At 32.7% G+C, this 16,347-nt stretch overlaps 1 protein-coding gene and 1 non-coding gene across 2 annotated transcripts in view; both read right to left on the reverse strand.

The window, feature by feature from the left end:
• Positions 1-2,558: 2,558 nt before the first annotated feature.
• The window catches only part of LOC149076723 (man(5)GlcNAc(2)-PP-dolichol translocation protein RFT1), a 40,119-nt gene continuing 26,330 nt past the window's right edge, over positions 2,559-16,347 (reverse strand). Inside the window, exons 10-14 of the mRNA XM_089244354.1 lie at positions 15,147-15,291; positions 9,643-9,748; positions 5,558-5,686; positions 3,929-4,055; positions 2,559-2,773 (exon numbers count right to left, since the gene is read on the reverse strand). Of these exons, the coding sequence (XP_089100480.1) occupies positions 2,609-2,773; positions 3,929-4,055; positions 5,558-5,686; positions 9,643-9,748; positions 15,147-15,291 (672 nt within the window). The 3' untranslated portion in view covers positions 2,559-2,608. The remainder of the gene's footprint in view (positions 2,774-3,928; positions 4,056-5,557; positions 5,687-9,642; positions 9,749-15,146; positions 15,292-16,347) is intronic.
• On the reverse strand, positions 11,012-11,085 carry TRNAP-GGG (transfer RNA proline (anticodon GGG)). Its single transcript has one exon. It is a non-coding gene; the product is annotated as a tRNA-Pro (tRNA).

The following is a 16,347-nucleotide window of genomic DNA, read 5'->3' on the forward strand; positions in this document are numbered from 1 at the left end:
GCAAATGCTTGACTATCGTCCAGCTAAGATTTGTTTAAAATGTCAAAAAGCCGACAAAGTATTGAGCGGCTTAAACTAAACTGTTCTCTCTTCTTTAAAAAAAACAGAAAATTTCTGCCATGGACACTTTTTTAGCAAAAGTGACCAAGAACCGCAACTCTCCAAGAAAACAAAAATTCCTGCTGAACCATTCCCAAATGAAGTAACCCAATGTTTGAATCTATCTGTCAACAAGCCTACAGTGAAAGGTGGGGGAGGAAGAAATGGAGGCTTCAGTGGCTTCTGCTTGAATTTTTAGGTAGATCTTTGATGTGGTAAGAGTGAACATTGAACATACCGTGTATACTGTATGAAGAGAGAGTTTCAGATTTGAATGGTAATTTTCCAAAGTGAGCTTTTTCAGAAAAGTGACTCCTTAAGAGGAATGGAATGAAGGAGGAATGAGAATTTTAGTATCATTAGAACCCCACAGAAGGCAACTGGGATTTCCAAAAAGCTCCCCGGTAAATGGAGTGACATCTTACACAGGTGATGCACTTACAAGGTTTGACTGTATATATATATATGTATGTGGTATTTAATGCATAGTATTTAAATTAAGATAATGACAAGTAGACTCAGCAGTAATTGTGTAACATTAAGAAATATGAGAATTTATTTAAATTGGTGAGAGCAGATAAGAGCGGCTGCCACCCTTTGCAAAAGAAAAACCTCAACTGGCGCGAGTATATGAGTTTCTTCTATGCACTCCCACGCACAGAACAGCGTGGCCGTCAGACAGCATGACCTGTATTTACACTACCGTTCTCAAGCACATTCTAAGAATCCAAAAACATGGGGGTGCACATCAGGGAATATTTCTTTATACATAGAAATACAACATATATACTTATATGTTCATTCACCGCCAATTTCTCATGGCAGCACCTGAACACAGACACAATTTAGCTTACGTAAATTCATGGTTAGGGACCTGAATAAGAAACTCTGACACAGCAAACTAGCAACTTTGGAAGCAGAAAATTGCTTCTGTGATGATAGGACTGCGGTAGTGTATGGTTATTCAAATAAAGTACAGCAGTGCCTCGTGATATGATCCATTGCCAAATTGATGTCTAATTTATTATCTGCTATAACCAACAAAAATGACAAATCAAATTTTAATAGCCTAGTATACTTTTCAGCAAACAAAGGGTGTCATCTCCAGAAGAATAGATATCTGACAATTAACCTCACTGATGTTGGTTTGTGTGACGACTAGTCTCACATATTTGGACATGCACACCAGACATGCATGTTTGTCTACATCAAACATATTTTTAATCAATTGAAAATTAAAATAATTTTTATGGTCATTTATATACAAAACTTAGTAAATGGCTTCTTTGGTAAAAACAATAAACCTGTGTTTAACGGAGCCTATATTAAGCTGAAACCTGCCTTCAATGCAAAAAAATCTTGGTCCCATGATTTCAATGCTAAAATACACATTAAAAAACATTGATTGAACGGAACCTGTCTAACGTAGAAATGGAAAGGAAAATTGCATGCTCTTAACAAAAAATTTCATACAAACACTATGAATGTTTCCTAAATCAATAGGCCAAGGGAATAACACAAAATGTTGAAATGGTCTACAAATTTTTTTATGTGCACTTTGCTTGCCAATGAGCTCTGCATCATCTGCTCCTACATTAGCAAAAATGTTTCCATACTTGATGCTGTGAATTTAATAAGTCATATGTAGTAAGGCAGTTGCTTCCTGAAATTATTGCGAAATCTTTGGGAAAGCAAGCAGAAGAAATCAGTGCAAAGGTAGAATTTCCAAATGATATATGCAAGACTTATAAAACTGCATGCAAGCTGCAACATAAATGACAATGTACGAACTCAACCTGACACGACAAGTAATATAGACTCTTTTAGAAAATTGTAGAGAAAGTAAAAAAAAAAGAAGAGACGAATGTTGCTGTTCAGAAGAAAAAACAGTGTAGGGTGAAGTTTTATACAGATACTGCCAAAACCTTCAAAGAACTGCAGAAATTTTGCTTTTTATACCATAATGACTCTGGCATTTTTTGTATGATTTCTGAAACAAAACTGTTTATTGAAAGTCAGGCAGCAAAGGGTGTGAACTGCATATAGTTATTGACCACTGGGAAAAATAAAAATTCATTTACAGTACTGCTTTCAATTTTTTGCTCACTATTTGGCAATGCTAATAGTTAGTGTATGTAATGTACTGTAGATAGAGTGTAATGTTGAAGTAAATGCAGTATGAATTTTTAATAAATAATGTATCATATCAAGTGATAAATATTCAATAATTAATTATTACTTACTATAATTAATAATTTTTTTTATTTTTAAAAATTATTTACTTTATTTTCAATTAATTTATTTTATTTCAATTTTTTCGAAATCGTTACATAATTTTCTACATTATGTCAATTGAACCTCTATTAAGGGAAAACCTATGTTCAATGGAAAAAAATCTTGGTCTCTTGCGATTTTGTTGAAGACAGGTTTTACTGTATAAATAAGGACAACACACAGGAAAAAGTACATAAATATATATTTTTCACCAACTTCAATATATCAATTTTGGTCATTTTTCTTTTTCTTTGGAATCTTGAAACCAACTCAGTACAATGAATTTTACAAATTTCTTCTCCATATTATAAACAAGAGTACCTACAAACAAGAAACATCCAATTCCAATAGAAATGTGAAATAAAATGTAAATCATTCCATCTGTACAACAAAAGAAACCCTGGAAGATAAGGGAAAAAAATTAATTATAAGGTGAATGTAAAACTGATAGCTGATCACTTTTGTCACACCACAATCATTTTCAGTACACAAGGGTTAATTAAAAACCAGGACCTACAGTTCATTGAAAAAATCCAAACAGCAGTGTTCAACATTTTATCCCTATATATCTTACGGTAGGGGGGAGGACCTCTCAGAGGGAGGACTTCTTGCAGTAGCAATACGTTCTCTGGTCATGTTATTACAGCCTCTGTTGGACATCAGTGTCAAGAGAGATTCTGACAAGAACGAATCAGGTATCGAACTTGCAACACCTTTGAACATATTTTGGAACAGTAGGTGAAAAACTTATCAACCTGGACTACCATGCCCATGAGCTCGTTAGATTGACAAGTTCAGAGCAGCTAATATAGCTACATTAATGCCAAAAATTATGTATGGTACTGGGAATATCTGCAAATTCAGAAGGTTGTGCCCCCAACACCCTGTTCACACTTACTAGGTTCACTATACTAGGGGCCACAACTGAGGGTTGGTGACATTCAAGTTGTCCCAAGCACCTATGTTGGGGGAAGGACAAATTTAAGGGAAACAAAACACTGTTATAAAATTGACTTTTACATTGAAGGAGACTGGAAAATTGTGTAAGCCCCCCCCCCCCCATTCGAACAGCCTGAATCTGATAATGACAAGTAAAGTATGAAATCCAGCATGCATTCTACACCTGATTGTTTTGGGTAAATATAATTTTTTTTTCCCATCATTGGGTTTTTGACATTACAAGCATCAAAAACTGGTTTAAAGGGTCAAAAAACAAAAATTTGTAATCAAATGGCATTCAAATACCTTTTTCTCTCCATACTAGATATGTTACACAATAAACATACTTCAATGCAAACTACGTTATATGTTACAGAAATTACCCATTAGTGCCCATTCAATTGAAGCTGTGCTGACAGGACAAGAAGTTGCTGGCAACTCAACAAAATTTTGCATATTGTAATAAGTGTGGGTCACAGCAATATTTCAAAATCAATTAAATATTTCATAAATTGTAAATGATGCAGAAGTTCTGCAGCCTGCCAATCACTGCTCATAGGAATGTTAAAGCATAACACAAATACAATAAATGAAAAGAAAGAAAATTAAAACTTACATCTGATAATGATGTTATCATGAAACACAACACATAAGATGCCCACACAGAAGAAGAACATGGAAGCGCCTCCTTGAAAAACCATGTAAAACCTCCACAATTGAAATATTTCTCAATGAAATCGAAGCTGTATAGGTAAAAATATATGACTGATTAGTCTCAAAAAATTATAATTTCATTTAAAAAAAAAAGCATCTGCTCATATATGAAAATATTTTCTTTTGTTTCTACGATAAATTTATTCTTCCAATTGATTTTAATACAGTAAAAAATACAAAAACATCTTTGTGTGTGTGTTGTATAAAAAACATCTATCGCATATACAGTGGAAGAATATTTATACAAAGAGACTATGGGAAACCATTGTATAAATGAAAAAATAGTACAACTGAAACTTTTATGGACCTCAAAGAAATTATTACATTAATTCCCAATGGTTTTAATTCATTTTATATTCTGAATAATATATTATATTTTTTAAATAAATTGATAAGGTTTTCGTGGCCATCATTTGATGAAAATTGTCTGTTCGAGTTCAAAGACCATCATCCGTCTCAGGTTGTATTTGTGCACACGAGTGGCTTGGCATACACTACTGTTTTGGGGTAAGTCAGTTGATCCTACGGCTGGCACCAAATTGAAAACGGTTCTTAGACCGAAAAAACCTGATTGGCCAAGAGATGAAGAGTTCTGATTGGCTGTTGTGGCCATTCTATCGCTGGAACTTGAAGGTTCTCGTTCTTCTGAGAGCTGGGGTCCAGGATCTACTAAATTTCAAAGTTTCTTCCCTTCTATTACAGCTGGTTTTGTGCTTGTATATTTCTGTAGTGCTCTCTGTAGATACATGGGACGAAATGGTCAACATTAGCTATTACCTGTGTTTTGCTGAATTGTACACTGTGGTTGTCGGTAAGGGCATGCTGCGCCACCACTGACTTTTCTGTTTGATCTAGTTTTACCAATTCTCCTGAAGATGCCAACCACTAGCATTGGGGAAACGTTGAGAACTAACTCAAACAGACAACGAAAAAATTTAGATTTTTCGACAAATTAGATGCCGGCCATGAAATCCTGCACCAACAAATTCAAGTTGCGCTTCACATAAATCTATTATTTTAACATTCAAATGAGTGAGTAAGGGTGAACTGCGGCTGAAGCCAAACATAATGTAAATGAGAAACATCATATGTATCTCATTCAATCATATCAGCATTTTTAAAACCACAACTTCAGCATCAATGATATACCTGAGTTACAAAAACACAATCTCTTGGTCGTTGTTGAAACAACTGAGTTTGAATGTTTGGTTAAATCTTTAAACTGTTTTTTTTATATACAATTATTTATTTACACCACATAATATATTTAAATCATAGAAACAAATACTGAAAGAGAAAAATACTTCATGTGCACTGGGACAACAGAGACATGTGCATCAGTGAGTGGCATAACGTAATATATAAAAATACCTAGAACCAAATGGCTTTGATTCACGATTTTTGTGGTGTTGCTACCAGGAGAAATGAAATGATAATTATATCTTGGCGAAACACCACAGCGCCATCATGCGGGGGGGGGGGGCACTACAAATTTTATCTCACTTTACTGAATACTTTTCAAAATTCTCACCTAAAATAAGAGCGAAGACCCATGTTAACACAGTTTGCAATTATGAAACCAACTGCACCAAATAGATTAATCAAAAAATATGATGAAAATAGAAAGACCAGTGAGAGTAGAACAGTGAATACATTTCGTCTAAAAAAAAAGAAAGATATTATCAGAGATCTCATACAGATATTATCATTAAGATATTATTATTAAATTCTAAGTGCACCTTCAATAACCATAGCCATATTTTATTTCATACAAGCCAAAAAATGTAGGATTTATTCTTTATGAAGGCTCGAAAAAAAAAAAATTTAACACCACCAACGTATAACAAAAAATAATAACTTTACGCTAGCCTGCACATAAAAAAAGTAGAGATAACTCTTTAAAAAATAAACTACTTGAGAGGGTGCAACAAAATTATATCTACTTCCCCGGAAAAAAAAAAATCCTAGTTACGGCCTAATACAAGTCTCTTTTGTGTTTCATGGCTTAAAAATCCATAGATCTAATCACACAATATCTAACCATTAGCATCCATCAGGTTGAACCAAGGACAGTCATGACATACAAAATTTAATAAATGTAAATAACTTTCTACCTTTCAAGAACAGTGTTGGCAGGTTTATGATAGTAATGAACTATAAAACTGTCAACTCAAAAACGTTTCACCAAAAACCTATGTGAAAAACTTTGAATACCACATTTCTGAACATAAAAAAATCTCATTGAAAATAAGATGTACTATTTGCATGTGCAAAATTATATTTGAAATTTCAATATTATATGAGGAACTTTATGAGTGTTTACATGATCATCAAATGATTTCCTACTTTATAAAGATTATTTCCAGTAATAAAGTAAAACATCAGCCGCGCACTTTTTTTGTAACAAATAAATTTTTGCAAAGGTTTTTATAGAGTGAATCCTGCTTGAGATATGACCATTGGGATCATAAAATAAAACCTACCACAAAGGAAAAACTTTTAAACAGGAATTTATTTTTTTTGGGGGGGGGGGGAGGGAATTGGGATTTTAAAGAATACATCTTAAGAAGGATTTGCTATACATACACATTATTTGAAAGGTTCTTGCATACAATATGTTAATTTTTTTAATTATAAAATTACCTAGGAAAAATTCTAAATACAGTGAAACCTGTCTAAAATGGACACTGTACGAGATGAAAACCTGTCTTAAATGGAACAAATATGTATAGTCTTGTGAATAATTAATGCTTTTTCAATCATAGGAAACCTCTTTAAGATGGAAACTGTCTAACGTGGAAACCGAAGGCATATTTAGCCTATTTGTAGATACAAAACCTGCCAGAACTGAAAGAATTTTTGGCCAAGTGCAGGTTTTTGTCCTTTAGATGGGAGGAAAGTTATGTCATTATGATCACCTCCCTTTTGTTAAGAGAACTCTTTCACTTCTTGGAAAAACTATGAATGCTTATTATATATCTGAATTGATTCTAAGGGTCAGGCTTGAGAGGAAGCGAATTTACTTTAATTAATTAATAATTAATTTTAAAAAAATTTAGTAAAAGCTTGTTTAGCATTTCATTTATGATGGAAATGGTGACTTTCGTTAGAAAACACTTCTATCTCTTAGAAAAAGTTTGATAATTTCGGGAGAGAATACACACGGAGACTGAATCATTATTTACAATTTAGCGATACCATGTTTTGTCTACAGCAGAGATTTTCATTCAGTGTAGAGATGGCCACCAGCAACAAGAAAAGCGTATTGGATTTGAACAGAAAAATAGAGTTTGTAGAGGCATAAAAAAACAAAATTTAAGTGGTACGGATATGTAGAATTTTTACAAATATTAATGGTTGTTGATCTCATCACTTTTTTTTAAAAAGTCATGCTATTTCTCAATTTTTATTTTAAATACAGTGAAACCTCGCTACAACAATATTCTTTACTACAATAAATCCCTCTATATCGATATTTTCAGATTTCTGAAACCACTGTAAAACACGATATGTTTTTATATTTTGCTTAAAAAATCGTTTTTGAATTTAATTTTAACTTCATCTTGTCACTCATTTTCTCTCTTCTGAAGGCATCTGATAACATCAGCATCTTGCAATAAAAAATCACCGAAAGCTAAAGGAAGTTATAGCTACTTTCTGTGTAAGACACGAAAGTGCAACGCGGTAAACTTCTTTACAGAGGCAATAAATCTTAATAAATTTTTATAATTAATAAATTACAATTTTTTGGGGCGAATAAATACATAAAAGCGCATTTTCTGGTGGTATTAACAGTTTCAATGTAGAAAAGATGACAACAGCAGCATAAATTTGATCACATGTAAGGATAAATTTGCCTCTCGATAAAATGATAATCCTTCTACAGTGATATTTTTTCTTGGTCTGCAGAATATAATTTTATCAAGGTTTCACTGTATTAAAAAATTCCATTTTTGACAAAAGTAAGTATTCATTCTATTGCTATTCAGGAGAACGTTTTACATTAAAGTTCAACTATTAGAACATTAAATGTGGAATTTCAAATGTATAGTTATTTAAAACCGCAAACATGAAAAAATTGAAAATAATAATATAGCATGTCTTTGTTTAACACTCATTGGTTTATAGAAGTTAGGGTGATGTTTTCAAAACAAGTTTTGTAAGCGATAGAAATAAATCACTGCATACATAATTTTGGTCTCCTGACCTTTGGTTTTATACAGTTTTAAGAGAGGAATTCCTGTAAGCTTCGGTTTTATACAGGTTTCACTGTATTTATATTATATCATACACGTACATGTGAATAAATACGGTGTGATAAAAATGAACCATAATTTTGGAAATTGGTATATGGGAAATTTTTTTATGGAGATATGAAGATATCTTAAAACATGAATAAAAATTTTGTAATTAATATTTACTTTATACAATAATATTACATAGTGAAATGGGTAAAGTCCATACATGAATATTATTTACTGTATATCCTTCTTCGATACTCTTGTAACAACTACATAGTCTGAAAACATACATATATTATATGTATATTGATGCTGCAAATACTATATTGCAGTATTCCACATTGCTTCGATATCTACTTGAGATGGGAAGCGGGGTGTGTCCAGTCCTTCAATGATCAGTATTCCACATTGCACGAACTTCAATATTTATACACTTAACGAGAAATGATTTCATTCTTTTTTTATCTTTTGATTGTCAACTGAGGACAAGATGGGGGGAAGCATCTCTCTCTCTCTCTCTCTCTCTCTCTCTATTGACCTATTATAATACATTTTATAATATAATTCTTATAATTGTATAATGTAGTCTTATATCATCATATGAGCATTTTTTTTTTTGTTTTGACAAGTATTGAACATGTGTACTGGGTGTACTCAAGTACTTAGATGTGCCACTCACATTTACATTAAACACACAAAATTTTGAATGAACATTTAATATGAACATGATCACTTATTTACGTCTCCATTCACATTTATTTTCTGTCATAGCTCAGAGATACCCAAGGAAGCTTTGGTATACATATTACTTATAGTGTGAGATATCCCTAATTCATAAAGTAAAATTTGTTAAAAAATTTTGCTCATATTGCGAAAAACTTATGAACTAAGTTTTTCATAGTCCAAAATCAAAAAGTATGTAGATAACCACCATCATAATAGCAAAAAGTCTGCTAGACATAGTCTTCCCGTTGATTATGAATAGCAAAGTCAATCTACCAAAAATGAACTATAATCTAAAATGCAAACTCCTTTTTTTTAATACTTTAATCTATGAGCATACCAGATGTTTTTATATAACACCTGATTTGTGTAATTTTTACATAATGAATTATAATTGGACATGTCACTTTATAGCAGTGATGTGCTATCACTAGCATAATGCTAATGCTTTTCATAATGCTTTTCATTTAAGTTTTGCACAATGAAATTCATGAATATTTCCATCATTTGCAAATTAGTATCCCATGCTTAACTTTTAAGAAATAATGAATAATAATTATTTTCTGAACATAAGTTTTTAAGATAGTTGTTGCAAATTCAAAATATAAATCTATTTCATATTGTAGCCATTTTTGTACAAAATAAAAATTACCTATCTATTTCAGTTGAAGTCATCACAGCAAATACAAATGATTCTGTAATTCCATTTATGGCTATGAAAATTATGTAGAAACAATGCCATTTTAACAACTGAAGAGCTAAAAAAAAAGAACATTATTAGGGTAAAATACAGAAATTTTATGTTTTTATCTTGTGTATTTGGCATTTATTTCATACCTGTCACCTGCCTAAACCATGTTGATACATTGTGTTTTTAGAAATTCCTTTGTAAACTGACAAAAATCCATAAAACATTTTTTAAAACAATTATTTGGAAATATTAATGTACAAAAATAATTTTTTAATATAAAATTCTATTATCAGATATTAGTGTGCAATCAAAATTTAAATATATCTCATTGTGGGATGACATAGACAACTCTAGATTTAGATATAAGTATTGAAAGTGTGGGGGGGGGGGATTAGAAGCTTTACTAACAAAACTGCCTGTCTTCTTGATGCTCTCATCTACCTTCTTAAAACCTTTTATTTTAATGATGACTAGCAAAAATATTTTGTAAAGCTAATTTTTCAAAATTTTCCTATCCCTCCTATTTTGCACCTGCGGAAAATCAGAAGAAAGTCTACTTTATTAAAAAAACTAATGCATTTCACAAGGGTGGGGGGGGGAGGGTCTTAGTGATTTCTGATATGGCAATTATTAAGGGTTTACAAAAAAACACATCATACAAGTGACCTTGAAGGATTTCTTTTGCCTGTTTCTCTCTCTACTAAAAAATGAAACCTATCTCTGTGTGATAAGTGATCATCAGTTGTCATCCCCCCCCCCCCCAATCCCACTCACACTATATCTATTTTTATCATTCTTCAACTAAAAGTTCTAAAATGTATATAGCTGTAATGGAAAAATGTGTGCTATAATTTTTGGTTGATAGTCCACACCTAGAAAAATGATCAGGAAAAAAAAAAGTATTTGTAAAAACTCTTCCAGCTGCATGTGAATATAAAAAAGCCCCAGAGTTTCCACAGAGAGCCACTATGTGTGGACAAATACCATTCTCAAGGAAACAGTTATTTTTCGGATATTATGCTGAGGTGAGCTTGGAAAGAAAAGTCATCACGTCTCCGCCGGGACTCGAACCCAGGCCCTCTTGCATACCGGGCAAGCATGCTACCATCTACACCACTGGAGACACATGAATCTGCCTTCCTAATTTCACGCACTGTGTCGTGAGGCGCTGAAGTAGAGGCATTAGTAGCCTCTCTTAACTTCAGGAAATGGCCCCCGGGTGGGACGGTTTTAGAGAGATATAGATGACTTTTTTCTCAGCCAGAGATATCAAGGAAACAGTTATTTTTCGGATATTATGCTGAGGTGAGCTCGGAAAGAAAAGTCATCACGTCTCCGCCGGGACTCGAACCCAGGCCCTCTTGCATCCCGGGCAAGCATGCTACCATCTACACCACTGGAGACACATGAATCTGCCTACCGAGCTCACCTCAGCATAATATCCGAAAAATAACTGTTTCCTTGATATCTCTGGCTGAGAAAAAAGTCATCTATATCTCTCTAAAACCGTCCCACCCGGGGGCTATTTCCTGAAGTTAAGAGAGGCTACTAATGCCTCTACTTCAGCGCCTCACGACACAGTGCGTAAAATTAGGAAGGCAGATTCATGTGTCTCCAGTGGTGTAGATGGTAGCATGCTTGCCCGGTATGCAAGAGGGCCTGGGTTCGAGTCCCGGCGGAGACGTGATGACTTTTCTTCCCGAGCTCACCTCAGCATAATATCCGAAAAATAACTGTTTCCTTGATATCTCTGGCTGAGAAAAAAGTCATCTATATCTCTCTAAATACCATTCTACTTAGCTTATTCAAAGACCTGTTCATGTTTCTACAGCCAATATTAAGATGCTTAATTGAAATTAAGTAATGATAATGGTCATTTTGAATTGAATACTGAACCTCTGGTGTGATATGCCTATGAAGCAAGTGTGGCAGACGAATACAGATTATGTTTTTAATTTTATTCTAGTGAGTATACACATATGCATGCATATAAAAGGGACAGTCAAACAGGTTTGAAAAGGTTTAGGAAAAACATAAGTTCTCATAACACTAAGGATATTTTTCTAGGCTCAACAGTTTATCCTGGCATATCATAAAGTTAAATGCTTTGCAACCAAAGTTGTTGATTTTTTTTGATTCAAATCACAATTTTTTTATTTAAATCACAATTTTTTGTAATTTTTTTATTTAAATCACAATTTTTTTAATTTTTTCAACAAAATATATATTTAGCTAACACACTAAACATTAATCTATATTTTCTTAGAATATACAGTTAAAGAAATTTTAATTTATAAAAATAAAGACTATTTAAAAAATATTTGCAAACTAAAGATAAAGAATCATATACTTGCGAGATATATAAGAGCATTTTATTAAGAAAAATTGAAAAAAAACAACTTGCATTTCTTAAATATATATCTTGCGTATATCTAAATGAATAATTTTACCCTCAATAATTATTCATTTGTTTCATTAGAGACGACACTAGTTTTGATGCTTTGCCCCCTCCTAATCTGTTTCACTATCTGGAATGAACTACACCAAATGTTCAAAAAATCCTTTCAGCACAGGCAGTCGATGCTTTGGCAGTGGTTAGCTGGTTCAGAAATTACACCATTCTCCGTAATTACATTTTTACCCAAAACATAAAACTATTCGACTACTCAAAATCAGACATTGTATCAACAACCTTAGGATAAAAAAAAAACATTTTTGGCATGAAATGGTTCCAGCTTCCCCAAAAATTTTAATGTAATTGCCAGGAACCTAGAACCACAGCTTTGTTTGATAAATTTAAGACCCTTATTTCTCTCTTCTTTTGTAACATCAATTTCCATATTAGAAATTAACACTGATTAGCTTAGAATAAATGCAGCAAAGGGTGCATCTATTAATATGATTGTTCATATCTATTTTTATATGCTGAAGAGACCTTTTTTATTGTTTGATGCTTCATTTATCTTCAATTGCAGCTTTTTCCACGCTAGTTAGGAATACCCATTCAGCTAGGGAGCAGCTATTCTCTTGTACAAAATCAGTAGTTTTGGCTATCAATTTCAGAATCACAATCATGTCCTTGAAATTTCTTTTAAAACCAACATTTACAATTTTACTGGAGATGTCACTATCTATTCGAGATCTGTGGTCTTCACAAACTTTGATAACTGAATAATTTTAACATAAGAGATTGGTAAGATTCAAGAGAATGACAATAAGTATTTTCTAACCTTGGCCTACATTCTGATGCTCTATCTTTAGAAAATTCATGAATGAGGATTGCATCGCACATCTAAATGCAGTGGTGTATTATTTCACAGCCCCCCCCCCCAAAGTAACAGCAACAGTGATTTCATTTCATGCTAGGGGCAGGTGGTCATCCCTAAAGGACAAAGACCAGGGTACTAGTAGTTACATTACCTCACAGATATTTTCTTTCTATGAGAAGCAGTACATCTCATACTGTGTATCACAACTACACTTAAATTCAATCGATTTTTTTTAGTACTTTCACCATTACCTCCAGTTAATCAAGGTTCTACTGTACAGTAGTGATTTATGAAAAATAATGAGCTATATGCAGGGTGATTATAATTACAGTTCTGATTCCAAAACACTATAATAAGAACCACTGGCCAGAATGACTTGAAGATTTGCATGTATACTCCAGAAGCAATGGAATTTTCTTTGACAAAAGAAAAAACTTATAAATGTACAAGTAGATGATGCTGCACTTAGCCAGTGGTATAATCGATTTTGTGCAACCATATCCTTTTCGCATTTCAATAGCATCAGTGTGTGAATAGCACAACTTTCATCAAGATGCACATTGCAACACCAGCAAAGCAGTTGAAGAACCATTAGACAATAACAGGATGACACGACCCATGGCCAGTCGTTAGTTCACCTGAACTTAACCCTTGCAACTTTTGACTTTGGGGGGAGGGGCACCTCAAAATGTTATGCTCAGTGGTCGGATTGCAAACTTTGGTGAATTGGAAGCACATCCGCATCATTACCATGGCATACTCTGATCTTAAGAAGACACCAACGAATAAGGCAAATACACGAAAATAAAAAGTCCTATTGCATTTAAACAGCAATGGGAAACTCAGTCAGCGTGACTAGTGGTTATATTTTCCTCTGAAGATGGCACCCATTGCTGTTGAAATGCAATAGGACTTTTTATTTTCGTGTATTTGCCTTATTCGTTGGTATCTTCTTAATATTCTTGGGCAAAGTTGATCAACTCTTCTATACTCTAATCTGTTGTTGAACAAACATTTTTGTGCTTCCATACAGTGTCAACATATTCAATACTTTTTGTGTAAATTATAGTTGTTTGTTAAGTGACTTCATTTTTTTTTTATGATTCCATCAATTATGAAATTGTGTGATGCTAATTAAGCCCAGATGCTAACATTTTGCCCTGACTGGCTATCGTTTCCATTCTGCAAGCCCCTGTGTTGATGAGTACAGAATTGTCTATTTCACATTTTTAAGTATTTTTTCCCTTTTGCCATACAAAACTACTTGTATTACATCAGGAATGTTCATGCAAATTTCCAAGTCATTCTAACCAGTGGTTCTTAATTTACAGTGTTCTGAAATGGAAACTTAATTATAATCACCTGTATATAGTAAATCATTGTTAATTAATCTTTTACCAGCCGAATTAAGATTTAAATTGATTTTCTAAATTTTTTCCCCTCATTTTTCCTTCTAATCCTTTAGTTTAGAAATATCAACCAAAAAAATTTTTCCTATATGTTTTCTGGACTTGTCCATAGAAACATCATTAAAATTAAAAACAAAAAAAAATTATTCTTCCTTAAAAATAGATTTCAAAAAATTAAATTTATGACATAAGTTCTGAAATGAGTAAAATTTTTGTTTTGAAAATTTAGTTTGGAATCTCACACGTTCAGGAAAAAAAATCAAATGCTTTTATGTAAGAAAAATATTTATTTTAATTAATAAAATCGATTTTAATAAAATAATTAATAAAACCAGCCATTAAAAGGTTAATCTGCATTAATTTTGCTTCATTAAACATTTTATTTACCTAGTTCCCATCACAATTTTTCAAAATTTCTTTCTAATTAAGCATATTGAAAGTAACAGGAGAAATATCTTTATTATATGGTTGATTAAGCATTAAGAATTTTCAAATATAAAATAATTCCTTGAGTTAACCAAAAAAATTAAAATGCAAAATTTGGTTTCTGTTAGAATGTAAAAAATATTTGTAGATTAATTAATATGGGAATAGTATTAATTTCATTAATAAACATTTTATTTTAATTATAAGTCTGGAGGATTTTCAGAAATTCTATTGTTTTTAGTGTAGATGCTATTTAAACCAAAAATATCAGTTTTACAAAAAAAAAAAAAACAGTTTTTTACCAACCCTGATCAGCAGTCAAGCAGTGTGATATTTGTAACATAATTTTTTTATTTTTTACCTTTGCTTCCACTCAGAGCATGTCCTCCATATAGGAATAATAATGTTTTTGAATAGGGCACCCCAAAAGCGAAGCAGGTCACTCCTAATAGAACCATCAATTTCAATGTATTTTGCAGAACTTTGGTACTAAGGTCAAGATTTTTCTAAAATAAAAAATCAAGAATTCAAATTAAACTAAACAAGGATATGAATCAATACTGTAGGCTATCTGGTAAGATTCTTGAAATCATTGTTTATGCTATAAAACATCATATCATTCCTGAAATTAATATTCCAAGACTTTTGATAGATTAACCCTTTTCTATGACTCCTAGTTCTTATTTAATTTTGTGGAGAAAGATATCTGTGGACTACATGCAATTATCCTAAGTTTTGATATTTTTTGAGGAGAGAAAAATTGTAGCACCGTGCAGGCCTGTCATTTAGGGGGAGGGGGCGCTGCCCCCCCCCCCCCCGGCTTTTGAGAATACACTAAAAATGGTGTATAAATATATATATATATACATACATTGAGTACATGTGCTTTGCCCCTCCCCTGGAAAATGTTTGCCCACCCCCCCTGGAAAAAGTTGAAATGACGGCCCTGGGGCACCGTGAAGGAATGAAAGGAATACTATAAAATTTTCAACATAGAAAAATACAATACTCTTGTTCCTCATGTTTAGAAACACTTGAGGAATTTCTGCACAAGCATGTTGCACATTTTCAAGAACAATATCAACGATTCATGATCTTTCACGTGGTTATCAGAGTAACATACAAAATCGGAATTCTTCTTTCTGGGACACCAATAAATAATGATGACCTGTTATTTGCATCAAAAAGGATCCTCTTGTGATGCTGATGACAGCCCAAAACATCATGCTGAGTTAAGGAGTTACTACTATCACTACTAAACCACATATGCATGTTGTTCATATTCCTCTGAAGAGCTAATGAATTGGTACATGTTGGAATGTGCATATACTTGTTGTGAACATGATGTGAAGTTTGTTTCGGTGTGATGATTCTTATAATGCAGCCATCAGCCATCTATTTTTTGAACTATGAGTGAAGTGTAATGACTGAATCATACATGCCAACATTGGAACAAAGCCTCTCCGTTATAACAATGCTCATCACCAGGAGGCCAAAACAAAATTTCTAGAAAATATTTTTCTGATCATTTGATTTTTTTTTTCAATTCAAAAGTAAATTTT

Source organism: Pholcus phalangioides, unplaced genomic scaffold (genome assembly GCF_987345545.1).
Source record: "Pholcus phalangioides strain wild (caught in Gottingen) unplaced genomic scaffold, Ppha-v1.0 ptg000015l_1, whole genome shotgun sequence".
NCBI classification, from domain to species: domain Eukaryota; kingdom Metazoa; phylum Arthropoda; class Arachnida; order Araneae; family Pholcidae; genus Pholcus; species Pholcus phalangioides.